The sequence below is a fragment of the Martes martes genome, assembly GCF_963455335.1.
Source record: "Martes martes genome assembly, chromosome: 7".
Lineage (NCBI taxonomy): Eukaryota > Metazoa > Chordata > Mammalia > Carnivora > Mustelidae > Martes > Martes martes.
The window spans coordinates 54,268,898-54,295,953 of NC_137894.1; the positions used below are offsets into that span (position 1 = coordinate 54,268,898).

Consider the following 27,056-nt stretch of genomic DNA (forward strand, 5'->3'; position numbering starts at 1 on the left):
AGAAGGACTACACAGAGTCAAAGTTAAAATTTTAAATCTGGGATGTCTAAACAGTGATCACTAAGTGATAAATGTCACTTACAGAAACAACTTGCAAATTACTTTGAGGCTTTGAGAAGTATAAGTCAAGCTCAGCTACTGTTTTTATTAAAGGAGAATCTATTTCTCTTGTTCTGCTCACCTATCTGTAGCGTGTGTTTGTCTCCATCTAACTCCCAACATGTTTAAGACGGGGTTTCTCTTTCAGATTTGGGGAAGAACCTTGAAGGCCTTCGTGGGGAAGTTTTTGCTGAAAACCACAAAAGCTGTTCACCCAGTTGCAGAGATGACGTATGGTATCTTGCACTGGATTAAAGAAGAAAAAAAGCCATTCACCCATCTGGAACTGACCTTGGTGCCCTTTCTAAAGGAAAAAATAATAATAAACGTGATGATGAACCTGACAATGGTTAAAGAAAAAGATATTTGCAACAGTCAAACAACAGCTAAATGATTCCTATCTAGAATGAATTTCACTTATACACTAGTAAGAAAAAAACTCCTCAAATCACCCAATAGGAATTGGCAAAGCACATGACTGGGCACTTCACAAAGGTAGACACCCGAACGACCAATAAACACGAAAAGGCACTAGATTATACTAGTAAATAGGGAAACGCAAACTGAAGTAAGAAGATGCCCTTGCTGAGCTCGCAGACTGACAAAGACTTAAGTCTGCCACTATCCAGTGTTAAAGAGAATATGGAGAAGCAGGCACTTAATGCAATGGCAGTAAGAGTGTGTTGGTAGGACCATTGCAGAGAGTAATTTGTTGACCTGTGATAAAGTTCACCATGCCCCTAGTATACCACTCAGCCATTCTACTTCTAGGTAAGCACCTTACAAGAACTTGAGCACATGTAGGAGGCCTAGAATTGTGTGAGCGCTTTCACTGCAGAATCATTTGTAACTGTCTCAGCTCAGGGTCGACTCCTGGCCATGACTCTTGCTCTCTGTGCATAAGCAGCAAAACTTTGACCAGTGTCCGGTATATGAACAATGCATGTACATGTGAAAATTCCAAACAATGCCGCCAAATACATGCACGTGAACAAATAAATCGTGCGGACCATTTTAACACTGTTGGGACCTAATTCCATACAAGTGTTTATTGTGTACACTACCACGTGCGGTGCAGTATAAAGAAGGCAAAAAGTCTGGACATGGTCCTTCACAGTCCTTACATAGGCCCAGCAGAAAAAGCACTGAAAACAAACAAAATCAGAATAAATTTCTGACTGCTCCTCGTAGGAAATAAGTGTCCCTGGGTTAGATATTTAAACCCTCTGAGCCTAAACTCAATCATCTGTTTTATAGGAATGGTAATAATACCTACCTCTGGGTAGATGACGGAATTAAGTACAGTGAGCTCCGTGAAAATGCCAGACACATAACAGACGCTTAATAAAAAGGAGTGACTGCTTGGATACTCTAGAGCATTGGAAGCTGAAACAAAGACAATGGAAATGTAATATCAGCCTGGGTCATGCCTTAGGTGTCTTTATACTCACAGTGTTTAATGCACTGGATGGTATGTGATAGGCAGTTGATGAGTACACACAGAGGAAAGGGAGGAAGTGACAGTGGCAGAGGGAGGGAGAGGATGAAGTAATCTGGGAAGGAAGAAAAGGAAAGGAAAGGAGGCAGGGAGAGAGAAGGCAAGAAAGGAAAGGCAGGAGTGAGGCGGGAGCTGTGGGGAGGAAAGGGAAGGAGAGATACCCTTCCAGTAAATGGCACAGCAGCTTCTATTTTTGGTAAGACCAGCAAATGGCATAAATATCCTAGAGAGGGGCGCAGGCTGAACAGCAAATCCCCCCGGCTCTCTTTTGCCTGCGTCATAAGAATCACTTAGACCAAAAGTTAGAGTTCTCCGAATGTGTTCACTGCAGGGACGGAATCTGAGAAAGAATCCAGAAGATGCCTGAACGCATAGCAAGAGAGGCTGGGCTTCCCATGTGGAAGGCTGCTGGCAGAGATGTGGGAATGCAGCAAGACAGAAAGGCAGACAGAAATGGATTTCTCAGCAAAAAAAAAAAAAAAAAAAAATTCGCATACCCATTACCCAAATATAACGGAACCTGCTGGAAATGAGGCTCCCACCTTCGTTTGCAGGCTGGGTGGCTCGTTAAGTCTGGAAAGTTTCTACTTGTTTTGAGCTCTTTGATGCCACTTCACTCTTAGAAAAATTTGGATGGAACTTTAATTGGTTATTGATTCTCTGCTTTTCCTTAGTGCTTGAACGGCTGTGGGTCTTCATTTTCTAAATCTTTCTACGTACGCTTTCCAAGAAAAGCTCATTCTGCTGCAATTTTAAAATGCCAGGGCTTATTAAACTGAAGGTCCTCTGGGCTTTACCCCATTGTCTTTGGCTGCCCTGCCCCTTTCTTTTAGTTTTGGCTTATTCAACTCATTTCCAGCTTTTGTTCCCTTGAGATCTCCACTGTTCAATAGGGGCCATGTTCTAAGATTTACCTTTTCACTTTTTTTGGTCCTTTTCTATGGCATGGAAGCTTATGTGTCATTTTGCTCTTGCCATAACTGTCCTAATCAGTCACTTGTCCTGCACTGCATCTTTTAAAAGATTTTATGACATTATAAATATATGATAAACTCCTCCTAGAAAACTTAGAAAATAAAGAAAATCAAAGAAAATTAAAATCTCTTATAATCCCACAACCCCTAAATAACCACTGCTTACACATACACAACACACACACATATGATGCATATATACATATATAGGTTTCCTTCCAACTATATGAAGTATATGTGTGTGTCTTAAAGTTGGCTTTGATTAACTACTTAATATGTACTAAACACTAGGCTTTTCCTGCATTATCTAACTTAATCCTCACACCAATCCTATGAGGGTACGATTATTACTTGTTCTTTTTTAAAGATGAGGACACTGATGTGCAGGGGAGTCGTGTCACTGTCTCCAAGGCACACAGCAGTATAAGGCAGAAGAGGAGTTCATGGCCAGCTGATACGTATGCTCCCTTCACTTACTTTCTACACCCATTGTGATGTAGTTAGTGTCAACGTTGAACACTGTTAGAACTGATATTCAAACACCATGATTACTTCACACACAAAAAAAGCACACGAAATGCCAAGTAATTAAAATAATTTAATAGCCAATATTGTCAAGACATTTGATAGTGTAAAAGATGGACATATATATGAGGATTACGAGTTGGAATTCTACACGACTATATTTATAAAGAATTCTGAACACGTGGCCGTTGACAGCTCAGATATGGCTTATCTTCTTGGGTTTTTTGTACAAACACTGCCTTACTTCTGTTATCATTTTTTTTTTTTTTTAGATTTTATTGACTTATTTGACATGGAAGGTGGGGTGGAGAGCACAAGTAGAGGGAGCAGCAGGCAGAGGCGGGAGAAACAGGCTCCCTGATGACCAGAGAGCCCAACACGGGGCTCCATGCCAGGACCCTGGGATCATGACCTGAGCGGAAGGCAGACGCTTAAACCCTTAACCGACTGAGCCACCCAGGCGACCCTCCATTATTATTGTTATTAGTGACACTGTAAGTATATTTTTTAAAATTAGGAGTTCATAAAGTAGTTCAGTACTTTGGGGACTAAGAGCAGAGAAGAATGAATCTGAAGGCAGAAAGTCAACTCAAGACCTGTTTTCCCTTCTAAAGATGATCATGATTCTCTATGCCGATTTGCACTGACCTCACCAAGGATCTAAATTTAATTTTTTTTAAAGTCTTGGTTCCTTCTTCACGACTTCCTTCCTTGGCTTAAAAGGTTGGATCGTCTGGAATATAATTCCTCATTCCTCTTTAAAAGAAAGACAAAAATGTAAACCATGGGCTCCTCACTGCTTAGGCCAGAGCCGTACAAGAGTGCTTTATATAAACTAACCATTTGTCCATTAATGTCTGTAAGGAGCTTCATAGACATACAGCATTTGAGACACACTCTCTAGAGAAATGTGCCTTCGGTAAGAAGATCAGACAATGAAGAGACCAAGGGTAAAAGAAATTCCTCGCTACTGACTTCCAGAACGTGAAGGGAAGTCGCCGGGATGAGCACTGGGCTGCATTTTCCCCTACGTGGAAGGCCGTGGAAGGCCGTGGAAGCCGGAGGGAAACCCATCCAGAGACCCGGGAGCCTTGTCTGTAATTCTTGTTCCTATATTCTAAGTTACTCACCTGACAAGAAAGAGAAAAATAAAGAGGAAAATAAATAAAGCGAAAAATAAAATAAAAATAAATAAATAAATAAAATAAAGAGAAAAATAAAATAAATAAAAATAAATAAATAAAATAAAGAGAAAATAAAATAAATAAAATAAGAGAAAATAAAGAGAAAAATAAAAAGGACATACTTTGGATGGGGCAAAATGGCTGTGTGTTCCCAGCTCCTGGCTTCCAGACGATCTCCCAGGAGTCTCAGGGGCAGCAGGAATTTCCTGACGATTGCCCCTCCCCATCAGTCTGAGCAGCCAGGGGATCTCAGGACATCCCTGGGGCATGTACCTGTCTGCCCACAAGCCAGCTGCGTTGTGGGGAAGTGTGGGGCTGAGCACAGGGAAGGCTCCTCAAAATGGTAAAGCATGGTTCTTAGTCACATGGTTCTTAGTCCACAGAAAGAAAAAACCTTTCTGAAAATAAACCATAACAATTCTTACAGCAGCCACTCTGCTAACCAGAACAATCCATAATGTCTGTGGACAGATTAGGACGTACTTCCCCTAGACAAATCTTTGTGGCCACGTCTCAGCACCAGCAACCTCAAAAAGCCTGTCCAGTCAACATCTGGGGACATTAGCCTGAGTTCCTTGATATGTTGTTTCCAGTCTTCCTTGAAAGGAAGAGAGGGAGGGAGAGAAGGAAGGCAGGGGAGAGAAGGGAAGGGAAGGCATCGATACTTTCAAATAAGAAAGACAAATTATTTCAGAAATCAGCAGCTTCTCTTAATACGTACCTAACTTTACCTCTGTAGTTCTGAGCAGCTATCTCTTTTTTTTTTTTTTAAGATTTTATTTATTTGACAGAGAGAGAGATCACAAGTAGGCAGAGAGGCAGGTGGAGAGAGAAGAAAGCAGGCTGCCTGCTGAGCAGAGAGCTCCATTCGGGGGTTCGATCCCAGGGCAGAGGCTTAACCCTCTGAGCCACCCAGGCATCCCATGAGCAGCTATTTGAATAGCAGTTAATTCTGTGTGAACCCTGTGCTAGCAACCTAGGGGGAAGAATCTTGTCACCGGGAAGAATTTCAAAGGGAGAGTTTGCTTTTCCTACAAACATTTGATACAGATAGAGTTGCACAAATAGCACTAAGGATGTGAAAAGAGCAGGAGACTGAGCGGTCACTGTCTGCTCCTACCCTTGGGGTACCCTCAGGCTCACTCTCTGCAAATCCAACACTTGAACCAAACACCCTGGTCCCTGAGCACATGTCCCCAGAGTCCCACTTCCATGCCTTTGCTCTGGCTTCACCCCACTTAGAATTTCCTCCCTTCCTGTTGAATTCCTTCTCTTACTTCGAGACCCTGAGGCATTTTCTATTATTCCTGTCATGGTTTTTACTGTCTTTTAGACATTTCTTCTTGAGTGGAAGGTAGACGGCGTGAGTGCTGGTACCATTTTTTTCCTCATCTTTGAGCTCCCCGCGGGTCTAGCACAGTGCCTGGAACAGAGAAGCTGCTCCCTCAGTAGATGTTGGTGGAACTGGAAGCAAGGACTTAGCCTAAAATAAAGGAGGCTGAGTTGAATCATAATGAAAGTGCTCCAAATCTCATGATTTCCACTTCAGCGTTCTGTTGATCGCATGGCCTCTGGGGGCTTCCTCAGAACTATGAAATGTGAGAGTCTATTCACTACTTGGTTGCCAGTTGTGGCCCTTCAGGTACGTGGGTGGGTGTCATGCCTTCACTGCTGCACCCCCACCCCCACCCCCACCCCCCCGTCACCGCCCAGACCCCCGGGGCCGGCCACCGGCATGTCTCATCTTTACTGCTCTCTTCAGTCCCACTGATGCAGGCGCACGGCCGCTGACTCAACTTCTCAAATCACATTGCAGATCATGCCCTTCCCTTCCCTAAAACCCTTTCTCCCTGGCTCTTACGAAACTCGGAAATTATTTGGTTTGCTAGTTGGCTTCGTTTTCTTCTGGCTCCCCCACATGCCTGCAAGTTCTGCAAGAACCACCTCTGTCCGGTGCGCTGTCCCCCGGCCTCTAGTGAGGGGGCTTGGAACATACTAGATGCTTACAAACCTTTCTTGAGGGAACCCATAAAAATGCAGAGTTGTTAAATCATTCTCCTTCAGGCTATAAGCCCTGCTCCACCTCCCACTCTCCTTGTCCCTGCTTCGTGTTTCCACACTGACTGGCACTCACTGGAAAAATGAACAGGGCATGGCCCTGGAGCTGAGCCCTCCAGCAGAACCATTGTCTTTAGTTCTGTTGTGGAATCAGAAAGCACATCCCTGTGCTCTGTGCGCACCCCACCCATCGAGGAACAGCCAGCAATCGTGGCACAGACTCGCTCTTGGAACTTCTGCCGCAGCTCTAGAAATTCTCTTGTAAAAACCAATCGTAAGGGGCGCCTGGGTGGCTCAGTGGGTTAAAGCCTCTGCCTTCAGCTCAGGTCATGATCTCAGGGTCCTGGGATCGAGCCCCGCATCGGGCTCTCTGCTCAGCGGGGAGCCTGCTTCCCTTCCTCTCTCTCTCTGCCTGCCTCTCTGCCTACTTGTGATCTCTGTCAAATAAACAAAATCTTAAAAAAAAAAAAAAAAAAAAAAAAAAAACCAATCGTAAGACAACATTCCAAAGACCCCAGAGATGTGGCTCAGTGTCATGGCCTGTCAGATGAGAGAGTATCCACTCTCCTACAGGTATCATGATCAAGTTTTGTGAGAAATGCCTAATGTACTCTTCCCCCTGTTTCTGGGACATCTTAAACACTTGTTGGAGGCAGGTATTTTGGTGTTCTCTGCCTGGTCATACAGAGCACAAAAGACAGACGGTATTGAATAAAAGAAAGAACGTTTGTGCATACGGCCAGGATGCATGCACATTTTGCTACTGGTTTTATTGTTTACTTTTTTTTTTTTTTTTCCCAAACAGAGTCCTATAACTAGCCAAGTAATTGTTCAAGGCATCCATAGTTTCAAATGCCTGCCTTTTTTTTTTTTTAAACTATTTATTGATAGAGACCTGGTGTCTCATCTTAATTCATCTTGGGGAATCTACAGTGTGACAGAAGCATTTTATCATGGTGGCTATGGCTTCTGAAAGCATAGTTTCAAACCACAGGAGTGTCTGATAGCCATCTGAAGAGAGGTGGGCCGATTAGGAAGGTCTGGGGTTTTAGAAATAAATAAATAAAAATATTTATTTCTAAATATTTTAAGAAATAAACCCATGCAGGTAATGCCAAAGCCTGTTTTTTCCAATCTAGAAGGATTTTCAGAGGCTCCTTGTGGCTGCAGTAGTTTGGAGGTTGGTCCCACAGCAGGGACATTCTCCCATTCCTTGACTCTACCCCCAAGCCCCTCATCTTCACCCATCCCCATGCTATTTGGTTGTAACTTCAGCCATTGTTTCGCCATAGATGACCACGTCTCGGAGTCACTGGAAGAACTTAAAAAATACTTGATTCTCAGAGCTTGCTCTAGACTACTGCATCAGAATCTCCAGGGCTTGGGCCCAAGAATCTGTATTTTTACAAAACCCTTACGATGATTCTGACGAGTAGCCAGGATTGGGAATCACTGTTGTAGTGGAAAGAATTCCATTTGCACCTAAACTCAACCAGCAACTACTTAAGCAACTTCAGACAGGTCAACTCTTGGACCACCAGGAAAACAGAAGAAATGACACATATGTAATAGAGTTGTTGCAGAATTAAGCGTAATTACATATATGATCTCTGCATTTATGTGTGTTTCGTAGATTGAGTTAGTTAATACTCCACTTGTGACCTAGAAGCTGCCCAGGGTCTTTGTCTGAAATCATGTTGAGCTTCCTCTTCAGGGTTTAATTCCTTATGAAACTTAGTTTCTCCCTTTGTCAGTCACCAAGCATAAGGCCATATGTAGATGAATCATAAGCCCATCATGCCATGTGTTCTAAGAGCCTTCCAAGTTCATTGCTACAAGAAACGCTCAACATTTAATGCATATTGTTTCTTGATATCTCTTTCCAAATTGCCAGTATAGTTTCCATTTCTGGGAAATTACATAGACATGTCTGGATCCAACTCTTTTATCTTTGCATTTCCAACTGTTCTGTTTTCCTTCTTTCTTCCCATCAAATTCTCATATTTTGACAGTTTTAAGACCAGCTCTTCCTTGATCTTTTCCTTCCTATAATATATTGAATTGAAATGAGCCCATTCTCCTTGGTGTGCCTTCTTTCCAAACACAGAGTACTCTGAAGTTCAGATTCTCTTTCTGCGAGTGGGTTAACATCACAAAAAGTTTGTGGTTTTATCCATCATAAACAAGAGTGTTTTAAATGAACTCTGCTTCTTTTCTCCAAGCATCACAGAAAGGTTGGGACACAGGGAAATGAACTTTTCAGTAAGAAAAGTTACTTATTAAAAATAGTGATGATAAAAGTATGTAAATTGATTCGGTAGGAAGAATTCGTAAAATGCTTTAACTTAAAAGGAAATACTCCCGTAGGCATCCACAGTGAATCAGAGGGAAACCACTCTGGTCTCTTGAAAAAGATGTTTACTCTGTTCAGTGTTGACAAAATGTATCCAAAAAAGCTCTTTCTGTTAAGAAGGGGAGGAAGAATGCAAACTGTATGTGAAAGCATTTGATCCTATTTCATTTGGGAATGTTACAGCTTTGCTTGGGCACCCAGCTGATCTGAGCATATCAACAAACATGGTATTAGCCAGCGACTGTGTTTTGTATTGAACACACCCATTTATAAAAATAGAAGAAATACTATAGTCACATTTTCAGTCCTTTTCTTTATTAAAAAAAGAATAAGACAATGTGGTTTGAGTTGCAAATCCATTGAAGACATCTTTGATGAATCAACAGTCAGGGCATATGTAAAAAGTGATTTGGAAAATTTCTCATGGGTTGTGGGTGGGGGTTGGGGAGGAATAGAGTGTTTGGGCATATGTCCATTGTCTTTCTGGCTCTTCCATTGACCCTCTCACTCTCTAAGTTCGCCGGCTGTTACAATAAAAATAACCCCCTCTCTCCCTTGCCAACCTCTCTGAGAGTTCTCTGGGATATGATTGATTCGTTGCAAAGTAATCAGACCTCATTGAATAACTGGTGTCATCTAAATATGATGCATTAGGGGGCACCTGGGTGACTTAGATGGTTAAGTGTCTGCCTTCGGCTCAGGTCATGATCCCAAGGTCCTGGGATCGAGCCCCAAGTCGGGTTCTCTGTTCAGCAGGGAGTCTGCTTTTCTCTCTCTCCTTCTGCCTGCTGCTCCCCCTGCTTGTGCTCTCTCTGCCTCTCTCTCTCAAATGAATTTTTTAAAAAAATATTTAAAAAATATAATGCATTCGTCCCCATCAGACACTCTAGCATCATCCAATCTGCAAGCTTCCAAAAGCTGGGTAGGACAAATCAGCTAACAGCCCAGTTCAAAAACCAACAGCAATAAAAAAGCCAAAGTACAGCGAAAAAAATGAAAAAGAAAAACTTCCATCTTCACCTGTTCGTGTCATTGTGCACTAGGGGGAAAAATGATTCCCGTGTCAATACTAATGATAAAAGTTTGAGTTTGAGTTTTACTTACATCCTTGCTATAATTATTTTCTTTAGAACATACTTTATTGCATCAAATAAGTAGGTTGGTTTCTTTTTTAAAACAGAGTAATCACAGGGTGCCTGGGTGGCTCAGTTGGTTAAGCACCTGCCTTCAGCTCAGGTCATGATCCCAGGGTCCTGGGATGGAGTCCCACATCCCTCCCTGAGCAGGGAGCCTGCTTCTCCCTCTCCCTCGGCCTGCCACTCCCCCTGCTTGTGCTCTCTCTCTCTCTCTCTCTGTCAAATAAATAAATAAAATCTTTTAAAAAAAGAAAGAAAGAAATACTGGCAATAAAATCAATAATCAAAAAATGAAATCAGCTGTGCCTGGTTGGGTCAGTCAGTGAATCGTCTGCCTTCGGCTCAGGTCCGGATCTCCGGGTCCGAGGATGAAGCCCTGCACTGGGCTCCCTGCTCAGTGAAGAGTCTGCTTCTCCCTCTTCCTCTGCCACTCCCCCTCCTTGTGCTCTCTCGCTCTCTCTCTCTGGCTTGCTCTCGCTTTATCTCAAATAAATAAATAATTTTTTTAAGTGAAATTACCTCAAACAAATGAAGCAGTAGAACAATCTATAGGAAAAGAGAGAGAGAGAGAAAAGAGGCCATTCCCTGACTAAAAAACAAACAAAACAAAAATCCACAAAAAAGCACCACCCCCCAAAATAAAAAAAATAAGAGGGTAATCTCTGAAATGACCACACTTTCTCATTAGGAGCTATTATAAAATGGAGAATTCGTGAACTGAGATGAGAATAACTTTGAATGAGGCTTCCGTTTACCTGGGTGAGAGTCACTCCTGTATGGAAAATACAGATTTCCTGATTATATACTTTAGACAAAGTAGAGAAGGAAAATATGATATAGACGACCTCACTCCTCAGAATAATAAGTTTATGAATGCTGGCTTCAACTTGTGTATCTATTACAACCTTAGTTAACATATAAGACCTTACCATATGTTAACACTGGGACAATATTTTAAATACTGTCAGCTGACACACAACATTTACTTCCATCAACTTCTACGTTCCTTTCTGTGTTACAAGGGCTAGAAAGCTAAAAATGACATTAGCTGACTCCCTGGCAGCTAGGATTCTGGGAGCAAACTAGAACACCAAATAGATACACTTCCACAAGATTTTGAAGATGGAAGACAAGAGAGAGAAACTATGTTTCTGCTGCTATTTCTGCTATGAGAAGCAGTAGCTGCAGGCAAACTCAGCATTCCTGTGTCAAGACAATGGCTTTGGGGATGTCATACATCAGTCAGTCATCAAAGTGAGAGCAGTCAGCGCTCCGTGATCTCTGGGTCCCAGCTATGCTGGTGACCAGGTAAGCCCAGCTGTGGATCCCGGCCCCTTGCCCCTCTGCATCTTTTAGTAATTCTGTAATCACCCAATTCCTTGCATCAGATCACTTTGACCTGGGATATCCGGAGTGAAGTCTATGTTTCTTGCACTGAAATCTGACTAATTCTGAATTTGATATCCAAACCAAGATTTAATACAGGGGTTGTATTGCGGGGAACTTATCCTCACATCAGTGGGATGAGGTAGGGATTACCCTTTGCCAGTTGTCAAATGGAAGAAGTAAAATTCAGTGGGATGAAATAACTTACCCAAGGCCACACGACTTGTAAATAGCAGAACCCAAGGTCAAATGCTAATCTAATTACAAAGTTTCTGTGCCTAACTACTCTGCTCAGCTGGGATGGTACAGGATCAAGTATGTAACTAACGATTTGCGTACAAACAGCTGAACATTGATTTCTGTATTTTTCTACAAACTACAGGAGGGAAGAGTCTGTATGTTGTACATCTTTGAATAAGACTCCCAAATCCCAGACTATGGCTTAGTATTGGGTGCCTAGAATAGGTTCTTGGTAAATTATGGCTGAAAGAATAAATGAATGAATGAAGAAAGGACGGTAATGTGACGAGTCCTACTACGGAAAGTGACACTGAAAAATGAAAAATTCTTATGATGGCCTCCTTGTGGATAAATCACTGTAATTGCAAATTGTTTTCATTAAGATGTTTCTCACTCTTTGTATGTTCGGTTGCTTCTGCTAAGTTATTGCAAACATTTTTAGGTTTCCTGTGTATACATTTTTGGTTTCTGTTGGTTTCTGTTTCTCAACAAGATCTACTGCCATATTATTAAATTCATCAAACAATGGAACATTCAGTCTGTTAGGATGAGCTCTTAGGTCTATCCCAGTCCAATCTCCAGCACTGCTTTTCCTAAAAGAATCTTTCCTTATAACTTATAAGTCAGTATTCTGAAACCCAAATTCAAGGACCTATGTCTACTAGAATCTTCATAAACACCCCGTCTTTGCTCACAAGTTTCAGAAGCCAAGGTGTGCCATCCACGTATCTCTTGCCAATTTTCACCATGGTTCCTTCTGCACCCATTAGCAATTAAGTTTTCTTTCAGGAAATAGTTATGGTAACTTGGGCCACCCCCTTCTCACAGGGCCGGTGGCCACTAAATCTGCTATATTTGTACACATTTTATTTTAATTGCCAAACCGAAGTGTATTTTAGAAGGAAATTTGATCCATATGTTTCTGATTCATCCACAATGAAGTCACCAGACTCTTTGGAGAGAACAGCCCAACAGCCACAAAGTCTTTTCCTTTAGAAACAGTAAGTTAAGTAGGTAAAGAGCCAGCATCTCGAATCTCGCCATGTTTAGGCAGTTGGTAAAGCCCAGGCTTCGGGGAATATTACTTTTTTAAGATATACGCCCCTTCAAATAGGTCTGGCTTTCAGCGGACCTCATGAATGCCCTGGACATTCTTTTGAGGAACGATGGAACTGACTCCTTTCAAGGACTTCTCCTTGGGGCTCTCTTCCAGGGCTCTAGGAAAGCTCCCCATCGACTGGCCAAAGTTTCCCAAAGTCTCTTTGTTCTAATTCCCAAAGCTGTTACCAGAGCACTTGATATAGTTCAAGGCGGCGTAGGCCCCACTTGCTGCCGACATGGTTCCCAGATATTTCCAGGGTCAGAGGTCACGAGCAGATGAAAGCCTGTGGTGTAACCTGATGCAGAGCCTGCCCACGGATTCGCCCTCAACGTAAGCAGGACCACTATAGTGGTCCGGTCCCCTTCGCTAAGAAATAGGTCACACACAGCACTCCCTGGGGTGCAGCACATCGAGATATTTGGTTAGAATTCTGAATTCTGTGCCCTGACACTTTTTAACTGCTGCCATTGGGCAATGCCTCAGGAAAGAAGGGAGAAAGTCTACTGGCTGGTTCTGAAAGGACTTGAGAACCGTACACACAACTTCGTGCCCGTCTGTCAACCCTACTGAAGTAAGAGGTGAAAATACCACCCTTCCCTCTTTATACATAGTTTACATGATCAAACTTCTACGACTTCTTTAAAACATCCCACAGAATTCATTCATTCAGCAGTTACTGCTTTTGTCAGGCCCTTAGCCAGGTCCCAGGAGAGAAAGAAAAAATGGGTAGAGTGAGGCAGACATGTGATAAGCAAATAAGGATCCGGTAGCAATGTGTACGGCGGGGAAGAGTGTCCAGGAGACCTAAGGGCCAGTTCCAGCTCTGCCACTTCCTAAGCGTGGAGGTTTGGTTAAGTCATGTAACCCTTCAGCCTCACATGCTTCATGGGAAAAATGTGAGGAGGGAGGATTAAATGAACCGCGTATATAAAATGTGCTCTGTGTAGATAGTAACACTTTTTATGATGGCCTGTTCCAGAGAGTGTATGGAAGCGTGTGTAAGATCTCCCAGGAACACGGAGGAGAGTGCTAAGAGAGCCAGCACTACCTGACTGGGGGGAGAAAATGACCTCTGACCTGACTGTATGTCTAGGGGAAAACTGCTGGGAAGGATATCTACCCACTGCATTGGGGTTCCTATTCTCCCAGGATTAAGCTTTGGTACTCTAACACAGCGAGACAGTGGGTAGACATACCCAACGTCAAGTTCGTCTGCTTCACAGGTGGCTTCCAGGGCTCGTAAGACCTGGAATTTCTCTGTGCCCTGAAATGTCAGCGTTTCTAGTTCCCTGGCTCTTGCCCTTCTGTTCTTTCTTGTCTAGATGACAAACTTGAACAGCCTTTGGCCTTGCCTGCACACTGTCCCTAGGGATCTTTCTAAAATACGAACTTGATAATGCCCCGACCCCTTACAGAAACCTCTCGGGACTCTCATCCCTCATGATAAAGCCCACACCAGTCAGTATTGCCCATTTGGCTCTCATAATGCAGTCTCTGCCTCTGTCACCAGGCTTACCCCGTAGCTTTGCCCGACCTGTTACCCAGACTGAACTCCCCCACGTGCTTCCATCTACAGTTTTGCACATGCATGCATGCATTTCTTTGCCTGAAGGGTTCTCCCTCCTGGTTTTGAAAAAACTCCTGGAGACTCAGCTTGGGTGTGACCTTCTGGCTTCCTCTTCCGATCCACCCGTCGTGGGTTGGCCGCCCCTTTTGTGGGTCCTTGTTGTACCTGCACAGATCCTACTGTGTCTCCGGCTGCCCTTTCGGGCTCTTGGCCCTGTGGGTTCCTTGGGCTCATAAGTCATTTTTGTCTCCCCACCTGGCACGGCCATGATGCCTGAGGTATTTGTGAGTGAATCACAGAACCTCAGAAAGAATCTCCGCTCTCCTCCCCACCTGTACGTGCGGAAATCCTCTCTGCAGAGAGTCAACCGTGTGCCCCATGGAAGGGCTCTTTCCAATGCCAGCTTCTCTAGTATTGTGGATCCCAGTGTCCTGAGAGAGGGCATAACTAGACCTAGTTTAATTCTGAGGGGTCCTTGGAGGGAGGGCAACAGAAGAGGCCGGCAGGATGGCACATACCAGACCAGTTCTGCCAGCTCCCGGAACCGGATTGTCCTCTAGAAGGCAGCTGTGACTGGGCATTCAGCATGTTTTAACTTCACAGCCTGGCTCCAGAGCCCCACGTCAGCCATCCCGTGGACGGAGTCTGGCATCTCACTAGATAACTGTCTAGACATTAGGCAAGGCCAAGTTTTAATGGTAACGCTATGGCAAGAAATGCCTGCGGCAGCTGACGGTGATCAAGCAATCCCCACTCCCCCATTCCAGACTGATGATGGACCCTGGGGTTCTTAGGCAATTGTTTGGAGGAGCCCTGGGGAGGGAGATTCTGGACCACCTGCCGGGGATATGCTTGAATGATTACTGAATACATAAAAGAACACAAGGTTTATGGAGTGTTCTTGCTGATCGCACAGCGCTGAGGAACACAGTAGCCCACCAGGTGCTCCTTGCAGCTTGGATGCTCTCATGGATAGCTCCTTCCTCCCCCTTACAATAGGTGTTTGCTGACTCCCACCACCATTGCTAGAAAAGGGCTCCAGGTAAGGTCTAGCGAAACAGGTGCTATTCTTGGGTGTCAGAGAAAGAACAATAACTATTTTGTTTTCTTTTGCTTTAGTTTTGTAGTAATGATGAGATCACCCACTCTAGAAATGGGGGCTTTCACAGATGAGGTAATAACTGGGCTTTTGACAGGAGCTGCTGCAACATTCTGCCCAGTTGTACGCCAGCTTGGCACCCTCTGCCTCCATCATCTTTATTTACCCCTCCATTGGACCCCACGACGTGCCCCCCGAAACGTTCACCTTTGCACATCACACTGGCTTCCTTGGTCTAGCTTTACTGCCACTGCCTTCCCATCTCTCCTCCCCACACACTTACCTTATACCTCCATCAATATTTGCTACAAGTCATTTAGTGGAAACCCCCCAGGAAGTGTGCTTCTCAACCGTTCCCCACCCACATCCCCTACTATTTTTTCTTTCTTTTCTGTGCCTGCCTCTAAGCAGTAAGTATAATGGTCAACCACACCCTTCCCTCCCCCACCGCCCCCTAAGGATTCTGACATCTGCCCCGCAGTTGTCCCAGGAGGACTGACTTCCTCTAGCCATCTACCTGACACTTGATATTTTCAATAAACGTTTCTGTTTTCTTGGCTCCCTTGTCCCTCTGGGCCAAGGCGGTGGCACCTTAGCGATCGCCCTGTGATGCTGTGGCAGATACAGAAGAACTGGAGACTTCTGGTCCCAGGGCCCCATGCCTCTGGCTGTGGCTGTTATCTATGACATTTCTCAGGGAAGCTTGGTATCTCTGAGAGGTTTCAAAGGAAGGGGGAGGAAGAAAGGATGGTTCTGCTGCCCTTTGTGTCTACCTGAGTAAATGGGAAAAGTCCTCTCTCTCTCTCTCCTGGCAGCCAGAATGGAGGTCATTCTCTTCTAGAACACTCCCGTTGTAAACTCCTCCAGGGCTTGGGCAGTCTGCCCTCCGCATGCTGTGTTAACTGCTCCCCGAGGTCTCCCGATGGTTATGCCCACAGTGGGAGTTTCTGATGGTGATGGTGCTAGCGCTTAGGCCTTACATTCTGGCCCGTGTTAAGTATTCTTTTTTCTTCCTTCTTTCATCTTCTTTAGTTCACTGTGTATGTGTGTTGGGAGCAGATGGTGGGAAGAAATAACAACCTTCCTGGCTTTTAAGATCTTTGGCTGAGGGGCACCTGGGTGGTTCAGTGAGTTAAGCCGCTGTCTTCCGCTCAGGTCATGATCTCAGGGTCCTGGGATCGAACACCGCGTCGGGCTCTCTGCTCAGCAGGGAGTCTGCTTCCCCACCCCTCTCTCTGCCTGCTGCTCTGCCTACTTGTGATCTCTGTCTGTGTCAAATAAATAAATAAAATCTTAAAAAAAAAAAAAAAAGATCTTTGGCTGGAGCATGGCAGAAAAACTGACAGATCCCAGAGGTGAGTTAATGACCCAGCTCCCAGGAGAATTGATGGGTTTCTTCTGTAGATGCAGCCAAGACTCCCCCAAAAAGAAATGGCCCTTTTGAATCCATCAGTCTGATGAAGGTCTCCCTTCTTTACTCACCTTCCGCTTTCTTTTTTTTTTTTTTTTTTTTTAAATTTTTTATTTTAATAAACATATAATGTATTTTTATCCCCAGGGGTACAGGTCTGTGAATCATCTGGTTTACACATTTCACAGCACTCATCATAGCCCATACCCTCCCCAATGTCCATTTCCCCACCACCCTCTCCCGTCCCCCTTCCCCCCCCGCAACCCTCAGTCTGTTTCTTGAGATTGAGTCTTTTATGGTTTGTCTCCCTCCCAATCCCATCTTTTCATTTTTTCTTTTCTTACCTCCCCCCAAACCCCCCCACCTTGCATCTCCCCTTCCTCATATCAAAGAGATCATATGATAGTTATATTTCTCCGATTGACTTATTTCGCTAAGCATGATACCCTCTAGTTCCATCCACGTCGTCGCAAATGGCAAGATTTCATGTCTTTTGATGGCTGCATAGTATTCCATTGTGTATATATACCACATCTTCTTTATCCATTCATCTGTTGATGGACATCTAGGCGCTTTCCACAGTTTGGCTATTGTGGACATTGCTGCTATAAACATTCGGGTGCACGTGCCCCTTCGGAGCACCACGTTTGTATCTTTAGGATATATACCCAGGAGTGCAATTGCTGGGTCGTAGGGTAGCTCTATTTTCAGTTTTTTGAGGAACCTCCACACTGTTTTCCAGAGTGGTTGCACCAGCTTGCATTCCCACCAACAGTGTAGGAGGGTTCCCCTCTCTCCGCATCCTCGCCAGCATCTGTCATTTCTTGACTTGTTAATTTTAGCCATTCTGACTGGTGTGAGGTGGTATCTCATTGTGGTTTTGATTTGTATTTCCCTGATGCCGAGTGATGTGGAGCATTTTTTCATGTGTCTGTTGGCCATCTGGATGTCTTCCTTGCAGAAATGTCTGTTCATGTCCTCTGCCCATTTCTTGACTGGATTATTTGTTCTTTGGGTATTGAGTTTGATAAGCTCTTTATAGATTTTGGATACTAGCCCTTTATCTGATATGTCGTTTGCAAATATCTTCTCCCATTCTGTCAGTTGTCTTTTGGTTTTGTTTACTGTTTCCTTTGCTGTGCAAAAGCTTTTGATCTTGATGAAATCCCAATAGTTCATTTTTGCCCTTGCTTCTGTTGCCTTTGGCGATGTTCCTAGGAAGAAGTTGCTGCGGTTGAGGTCAAAGAGGTTGCTGCCTGCATTGTCCTCAAGGATTTTGATAGATTCCTTTCGCACATTGAGGTCCTTCATCCACTTTGAGTCTATTTTCGTGTGTGGTGTAAGGAAATAGTCCAATTTCATTTTTCTGCATGTGGCTGTCCAATTTTCCCAGCACCATTTGTTGAAGAGGCTGTCTTTTTTCCATTGGATATTCTTTCCTGCTTTGTCGAAGATTAGTTGACCATAGAGTTGAGGGTCTATTTCTGGGCTCTCTATTCTGTTCCATTGATCTATATGTCTGTTTTTGTGCCAGTACCATACTGTCTTGATGATGACAGCTTTGTAATAGAGCTTGAAGTCTGGAATTGTGATGCCACCGACTTTGGCTTTCTTTTTCAATATTCCTTTGGCTATTCGAGGTCTTTTCTGGTTCCATATAAATTTTAGGATTATTTGTTCTATTTCTTTAAAAAAAATGGATGGGATTTTGATAGGGATTGCATTAAATGTGTAGATTGCTTTAGGTAGAATAGACATTTTCACAATATTTGTTCTTCCAATCCATGAGCATGGAATATTTTTCCATTTCTTTGTGTCTTCCTCAATTTCTTTCATGAGTACTTTATAGTTTTCTGAGTATAGATTCTTTGCCTCTTTGGTTAGATTTATTCCTAGGTATCTTATGGTTTTGGGTACGATTGTAAATGGGACTGACTCCTCAATTTCTCTTTCTTCTGTCTTGTTGTTAGTGTAAAGAAATGCGACTGATTTCTGTGCATTGACTTTATATCCTGACACTTTACTGAATTCCTGTATAAGTTCTAGCAGTTTTGGAGTGGAACCTTTTGGGTTTTCCACATATAGTATCATATCATCTGCAAAGAGTGATAGTTTGACTTCTTCTTTGCCGATTTGGATGCCTTTAATTTCTTTTTGTTGTCTGATTGCTGAGGCTAGGACTTCTAGTACTATATTGAACAGCAGTGGTGATAACGGACATCCCTGCCGTGTTCCTGACCTTAGCGGAAAAGCTTTCAGTTTTTCTCCATTGAGAATGATATTTGCAGTGGGTTTTTCATAGATGGCTTTGATAATATTGAGGTATGTGCCTTCTATCCCTACACTTTGAAGAGTTTTAATCAGGAAGGGATGCTGCACTTTGTCAAACGCTTTTTCAGCATCTATTGAGAGTATCATATGGTTCTTACTCTTTCTTTTATTAATGTATTGTATCACATTGATGGATTTGCGGATGTTGAACCAACCTTGCAGCCCTGGAATAAATCCCACTTGGTCGTGGTGAATAATCCTTTTAATGTACTGTTGGATCCTATTGGCCAGTATTTTGGTGAGAATTTTCGCATCTGTGTTCATCAAGGATATTGGTCTGTAATTCTCTTTTTTGGTGGGATCCTTGTCTGGTTTTGGGATCAAGGTGATGCTGGCCTCATAGAATGAGTTTGGAAGTTTTCCTTCCATTTCTATTTTTTGGAACAGTTTCAGGAGAATAGGAATTAATTCTTCTTTAAATGTTTGGTAGAATTCCCCTGGGAAGCCGTCTGGTCCTGGACTTTTGTTTGTTTGGAGATTTTTGATGACTGTTTCAATCTCCTTACTGGTTATGGGTCTGTTCAGGTTATCTATTTCTTCCTGGTTCAGTTGTGGTAGTTTATACATCTCTAGAAATGTATCCATTTCTTCCAGGTTGTCAAATTTGTTGCCATAGAGTTGCTCGTAGTATGTTCTTATAATTGTTTGTATTTCTTTGGTGTTGGTTGTGATCTCTCCTCTTTCATTCATGATTTTATTTATTTGCGTCCTTTCTCTTTTCTTTTTGATAAGTCTGGCCAGGGGCTTATCAATCTTATTAATTCTTTCAAAGAACCAGCTCCTAGTTTTGTTGATTTGTTCTATTGTTTTTTTAGTTTCTATTTCATTGATTTCTGCTCTGATCTTTATGATTTCTCTTCTCCTGCTGGGTTTAGGCTTTCTTTGTTGTTCTCTCTCCAGCTCCTTTAGGTGTAGGGTTAGGTTGTGTATTTGAGACCTTTCTTGTTTCTTGAGAAAGGCTTGCACTGCTATATATTTTCCTCTCAGGACTGCCTTTGTTGTGTCCCACAGATTTTGAACTGTTGTGTTTTCATTATCATTTGTTTCCATGAATTTTTTCAATTCTTCTTTAATTTCCTGGTTGACCCATTCATTTTTTAGAAGGATGCTGTTTAGTCTCCATGTATTTGCGTTCTTTCCAAATTTCCTCTTGTGATTGAGTTCGAGCTTCAGAGCATTGTGGTCTGAAAATATGCAGGGAATGATCTCGATCTTTTGGTACCGATTGAGACCTGATTTATGACCCAGGATGTGGTCTATTCTGGAGAATGTTCCATGTGCACTAGAGAAGAATGTATATTCTGTTGCTTTGGGATGGAATGTTCTGAATATATCTGTGATGTCCATCTGGTCCAGTGTGTCATTTAAGGCCTTTATTTCCTTGTTGATCTTTTGCTTAGACGATCTGTCCATTTCAGTGAGGGGAGTGTTAAAGTCCCCTGCTATTATTGTATTACTGTCGATGTATTTCTTTGATTTTGTTATTAATTGGTTTATATAGTTGGCTGCTCCCATGTTAGGGGCATAGATATTTAAGATTGTTAGATTTTCTTGTTGGACAGACCCTTTGAGTATGATATAGTGTCCTTCCTCATCTCTTATTATAGTCTTTGGCTTAAAATCTAATTGATCTGATATAAGGATTGCCACCCCAGCTTTCTTCTGATGTCCATTAGCATGGTAGATTGTTTTCCACCCCCTCACTTTAAATCTGGAGGTGTCTTCGGATCTAAAATGAGTTTCTTGTAGGCAGCATATTGATGGGTTTTGTTTTTTTATCCATTCTGATACCCTGTGTCTTTTGATTGGGGCATTTAGCCCATTAACATTCAGGGTAACTATTGAGAGATATGAATTTAGTGCCATTGTATTGCCTGTAAGGTGATTGTTACTGTATATTGTTTCTGCTTCTTTCTGATCTACTACTTTTAGGGTCTCTCTTTGCTTAGAGGACCCCTTTCAATATTTCCTGTAGAGCTGGTTTGGTGTTTGCAAATTCTTTCAGCTTTTGTTTGTCCTCACCTTCCGCTTTCTATGAGAATCCCATCTCCATCCAGGAACTCTGACCCCTCACCATCACCACCACCAGATTTTCTCTTCTGGGAAGACACTGCTAGGTCCCTGCACAGAATTTCCAGGGAAATTCTCTTCATTAATCTTCCTGCTTGGTTCCTCACTTTTTCCATAGCCTTCTCTGGTAAAGCTTTATATCTTATCCTACATTGTTATTTCTAGGTCAATGCTTACCATACATAACCTACTCTTATATTTAACCATTAATTGTGATTGTATTGTAGAAACTTCCAAATAATCACAAATGTAGAGACAGAAGTACAACAAATCCCTATGTACCATGACCCAACCTCAACAGTTATCAATTTATGCCCAAACTTGATCTATACCTCCAATACCCCTCCCACCATCATTATCAGTGGCTTATTTTAAAGGCACTCCAAGACAGCTTATCATCTATAAATAATTCAGAATTTATCCCCAAGAAATGAGAGCTCTTTAAAAAAAAATATATATATATATATAACCATAATACCGTGTATTACCAAATATCCAGTCTGTCACTAGTCAATTGTCTCTTCAATGTCTTTTTAATTTAACTTGAACCGGGATACAAATAAGACTCACACATTGTATTTGGTTTGTTGTGTCTCTTAAGTCTTTTAAAATCTATAATAGCTCCCCCCACAACCTCTTGTTTCAATCGCTGCCATTCATTCATTCATAAAAGCTAGGTCCCTTGTCCTATTGTCTCCCCGTTCTAGATTTTGGTGACTGTTTCTCAGTGGTGTGTTTACCATGTTTTTCTACTCCCTGTGCTTGCTATTGGCAGAGAGTTAGATTTAGAAGTTCGCGATAAATTGTTATGGCAAGAATATTTTGTTGGCATTGCTTCTCATTAGTCAATCGCAGGAGGCACATAATCTCCATCTCTCTTTGATCTGATTTTCCGGTGGGTTCAGATGCTGCTGGCCTGATCTAACCATTAGTAATTGACTCCTTTGTTTTTTACCCACTGTTGTAGAAGCCATTGATAATGACTGACCATGACGATGCCCTTTTGAAATCCACATGAGAGAAGTTATTCTGTCCTCTTCTTTCCTTCTCAAGGGCCCCTCATGACAAATTTTTATATTCCTCAGTGACTGCCAATGTGCCTCACACCATGCTACTCTTGATAGTGATTTCTAACCTTTTGAGGGTCACAGATCCCTTTGAGAATTAGAACTTTATAAGAAGAAGAGTGCATGGGCACTCAGGAGTCCAGTTAGTGGCAGAATATCCTGGATCTCAAGTTAACCTTGCACTCTACAAACTTGTGGTACAGCTTTGACCTTGTACAGACTGGGTACCTTGACCTTCCCCTCTCGAATTTGACTTTATCTCTCGCATTGATGATTCTGTCTTTTGTTCCCTGACTTCATGGTTTTTCCTCTTCTTCAAGTCCATTGGTCTTAAGCTCCACCTAATTCTAACTGCTTTTTTGTAGTTGTCCCAACTGAGACATCATTTATTGTCACTTGAAAATTTTCCTTTGTTAAGAATCCAAACTCCCCCTCTCCACCCCCAACTGCCAACTCCTTGACTTGACTTTGGTCCACATGATTTCCTACATTCTTTTGACTTCTCTAATCACCGGTCTCTGCCCAATCCATAACAAAATCTCTCATCTATGACAGGGCAACTCTGTGTGGCTTTTTCTGGGGATTTCAGATCTTTGACTTGTTTATGTTCTACCATGGGGCCCACTCTCTTGTCTGCCATCTGCTTTTCTTCCAAAGGTGCTGAGCGTAGCAATGCTGACAGGGTCCTTATAAATTCAGACTAAGTTAAACTGGTCTCTCGGAGCAGTTCACCTTCTTCCAGTCATCTTTTCCTACTCCCTTATATCTGTGCTACTCAGATGTTGTTCATGCACCATCATGAACATTATCTCCTAGCAGTAGCATCAGCATCTCGTAGAAACTTCTAAGTAACGCAAAATCTAAGGCTTATCCTGGTTTTATTGCATCAGAGTGTGTATTTTTAAGAATAGCCCCAAGTGAACCATATTCACATGAACAATCAAGAAGTACCATCTTATCTGTTCTCCACCTTGGTCATTCCAAATTTTTCTCACAATACTTAATTCTTGATTGCCCCAATGGATGACTCTATCAGGCAAGGTCCAATCAGGAAAATGGAAAGCACTCTAAAGATTTCAAAAAGAAGGAATTTAACATAGAAAATGGGTCCCAGGGTGATGGAGGGGCCAGGAAGCCACACAGGGGTGGGGGGAAATAACCCGGGAATGAACAATATGGCAGAAGCCATGGCCTCCTCCTGCTGCAGGGGCCAGGGGAGGAGGCAACATGACTGGAGCCCGGATAGCATGCTCACCTAGCAGGAGATGGGTCCTTAGAGAAGATATAGCTCCTGGGAGAGAAAGCACAATACCTTGGTTCCTCCCATTCTTTCAACCTCTACTCCCCTCTCAGTGACCTCACATTAGACATGGGCAGAGCTCTGCTGACAAGAGAGTCTTGGAAACCCGGCCTGCCTTTCAGAGAACAACAGGGCACATCTGAGGGCAAACAGGCCAAACAGGCACAATGACCTTACCTCCTCCTGCATCACCTACACTTCCGTCTTCCCGGTCTCAAAACATCTGCTTTTAGCCATTTTTCTTTCCTTCTGTCCAATCTCAGAAAAAGAGATATCCTTTGGTTTTTCTGTGAGAGTTAAAACTGGTAAGAAAAGTAACTAAATGCCAACAAAACACAAGATTCATGGGGTAAGCCCTCCCAGCTCCGGAGGGCTCTAGGACACGCGGGAATGATCTTTGGGAATCCGGTGGCCAGGGCGCTTCGGAAATCATGCTGTGAAATGTGGGGAAACTGCCTGCAGAAGCTCTCTAGAAAAAATGTGTCCTGCTATGAAAAAGATGCCAATGCCTTTCTTGATTTTTACAAATGATCCTAACAGACTCACATGTTAACTAAAGACAATTTAGGCTCTTCCTGTTAGATAAATCGCCGACATTCAGACTTAATGTGCACTCATTAAAATTAAAACCAAGAATGATCTATCTTCCTCCCTCAGTGCCGTCTCACTGCTCTCTCCCTCTCAGAGACCAGGGGGCTGAGGTCAGTGATCTCAAAGCCTGAAACTGTTGTCTTCTCTATGGTGAAGGGTGGTAAAGGACATGGAAGTAATCTTACAGGTGCGCTGAATCCTGCCAGCCTTCCACTAAACTGGCTTTCTGACTTGGGAGGACTCAGCTGAATGAAAACTGCCCGCCTTTTCAGAAATAGGCTGGGGAGGGCCACCTGGGTGGCTCAGTCTTTTAAGCATCTGCCTTCGGCTCAGCTCATGATCCCAGGGTCGTGGAAACGAGTCCCGCATGGGGCTCCCTGCTCAGTGGGGAGCCTGCTTCTCCCTCTGCTTGTGCTTTTGCTCTCTCTCTCAAATAAATAAATCTTAAAACAAAAAACAAACAAAAAAAAAACCAAACTGAGGACCCCACTGGTCACGCAGAGCGGAGCTGACTGACCAACTCTAAGCTCACCGAAAGAGGTTTTGTGACCCGGATTGTACGCTCTGTTGCCTGAGAACCTTGGTGGTGTCAGCCCGAGTCCCCAGTGTGCCCGCAGAGCCCAGCCCTGTGCCTGGCTTGTGGTAGAAACCCGATATTTGATGAACAGACACAATAACTCAAAGTCAAAGACCTCAGTCACCATGTACTGACAGTACCAGTTCCAGCTTTTCATGGAAGCCAGGAGTCTCGGTCCCGCCATTTGTAAAATGGAGACATGGTGCCAGCCCCAATTTACTTCACAGTATTAGTGTTAAGATCAGATAAGATCGTATCTGGGAGTTTGTTCTAGTAAGCAAATAAATTGTTTTTATAATGATCTAAAAAAAAAGCTTCCCACACCAGTGCTCGCATACACATTTATTAAGATGTAGCCAAGTGAAATGTGTCTGCTCCTCCTCTTGAGTACAGTCTCCTTTATTGATGTGTAACAACGCCCAAGGGCTGGGGGAACTACATAATCAAAATCAAATGCCAGCTTTTCACAGACTTGGCCAAAAGAGTGTGGCCCAAAACACCATTTTAAACTGCAAGAAATCCGAGGACATTTCATTCATAGTCTTTCTTTTTACTGTTGGTGATATAGACACTTTAATTTTAATGCCCACTACAGATCCACATTTAAAAAGAAAAAAGCTCTTCTTCTAATTTAGTAGAAAGCAGAGCTGTCCGCGTGAAGGACAATGCAATATCAAAATACAGCTGCTTCTCATCCGTACTAGTCTAAATTAGAAACATGCTGCCGTTCACAGGGGCTCTAATCACACGTGCACATAAGCCATACCGAGGGCTGACAGGCGGTGTGGGTTTCTACCCAGCATCTTCACTTTATTCTGGGTCCTTATCCTCTTCGGAAAAATGGGGGACCGACTTCTTGGCGACCACATTGTCCAGTCTCTGTCCTTGCAGGTATGGATTGACACTCTGAAAAAAATATGGTTTGGTATTATACCTGAACATCAGATAGAGACACCTCACGAAAAGACGTGAGTGAGAATTGCTTCTGGCCTATTGGGTTAGAAACAAGGGAACAGTGGTACCTACCACCTACCCAGTGATTACTCCAGTACATCTACAATACCTCAGCGTCTGGCAGATGTGTCTAACTGTGTCCTTCACGCACCAACGAGTTCTTTATCAGATGCAATATGTCTCGCTCCTGCTTTTCGGCACAAAGATTTGGCGTGAACCAGCTAATAAGTTCTCACTACTTAGATGCCAAGCCCCATTCAAAATAACAATTATTATTCTATGGCCTTCTTTAGTGGGAGAGAGCATAGGAAACGCATTAAATTAGAATGTTCTAAAGAAGACGACAGATCAGAACCAAGCGGGAATTAGCGTCCACAGACTGGTCATAGGACATCCCGTTGCTGTACTGGTTCTTCTGCGCCAGTGTTCCACCCCAAGAGGACTCAGCAGTGGCCCAAGCAATCATTTCCACCTTCCCTCAATCAAGTTCTAAAGCTAAAGAAAAGAAGTAAGCTATACACAAGGTGCCTTTATTTTTGACTAAAGACTTCATAGTCTGAAATCTTTCATCTGTTGCTTCTCTGAATGAGTCAAGGTTTTTCCAGTCCTCCTCTAATACATATCTATTTTTTGAGGTTTGGATGTGAACTAGTAATTGGAGCTTTACAACATAGTATTTAGCAAGCAGAAAAAATTTCAGAAGTCTTGGAAGATATTTGTTTATTGAAATCACCTTCCGGTAACTGAACAATAATATAAGGAAGAAGCAATGGTTGCAAACGGTCAGCAATCCCAAGTCCCCGTGAATGAAGGGCAGCTGTTCACAGGTGGGTCTGTCTTACCAATAGGACCTTGTCTGCCTTGGCTCTTCTGAAGGGTGAGCAGGTCATTCTCCAAAAGGAATGGACCCTGAGTTTAGTATTAGTAAATGTCTTCTCACATTCTCATAGCTAAAACCACGAATCATGAAAGGCCCTACTCACCCAGCAAAAATACATTACAAACAAGCTGAGATTTACAAAGTGTGGGATGTCTTCAAATCTGAGAAAGGATACGTCACCAAAACACAGTACTTTGCTGGGAAGGCATCTTTAAAATACTTAAAATAACGAAAATACTTTTTAGAGCAGCGATGGTCCGCTAGAATGGTCTGGCTTACTCCTGAGAGTCATGTAAGAACCTCTGGGTAGGTGAAGCAAGTGGAGACCGGACAAGTGTACTCAACACCGTGAATGTCTTCGTTGTTTTTTAGTAATAATATTTATTCTGAAAATTCTAAGATACTAAAAAGGACATGAGATTTTCATATTTATCAAGTATGGGAATAAAAGGTTGGTAAACCCTTTAAATAAGATCAGTAGTAGATTTCAAATATTAACAAGAGACATCTTAACATGAGTTTGCAAAGGTGATCATTTAAAGGGGAATCGACCTTTTCCTCATGAAGCAACTCGGAATTCAACTGGGTTTGAGTGAATACAGAAAATTACATAAAACCCACCGAAGGGTCTGTTGTAACTCCAGGGAGGATACC

The 27,056-nt window shown here is 42.9% G+C and overlaps 1 protein-coding gene across 2 annotated transcripts in view; it reads right to left on the reverse strand.

Annotated features, from left to right (window-relative positions):
- Positions 1–24,896: 24,896 nt before the first annotated feature.
- The window catches only part of LOC308346086 (neuroendocrine protein 7B2), a 51,886-nt gene continuing 49,726 nt past the window's right edge, over positions 24,897–27,056 (reverse strand). For both annotated transcript variants that reach the window (XM_080808688.1, XM_080808689.1), the window contains exon 6: positions 24,897–25,474. In XM_080808688.1, the coding sequence (XP_080664814.1) occupies positions 25,379–25,474 (96 nt within the window). In that variant the 3' untranslated portion in view covers positions 24,897–25,378. The remainder of the gene's footprint in view (positions 25,475–27,056) is intronic.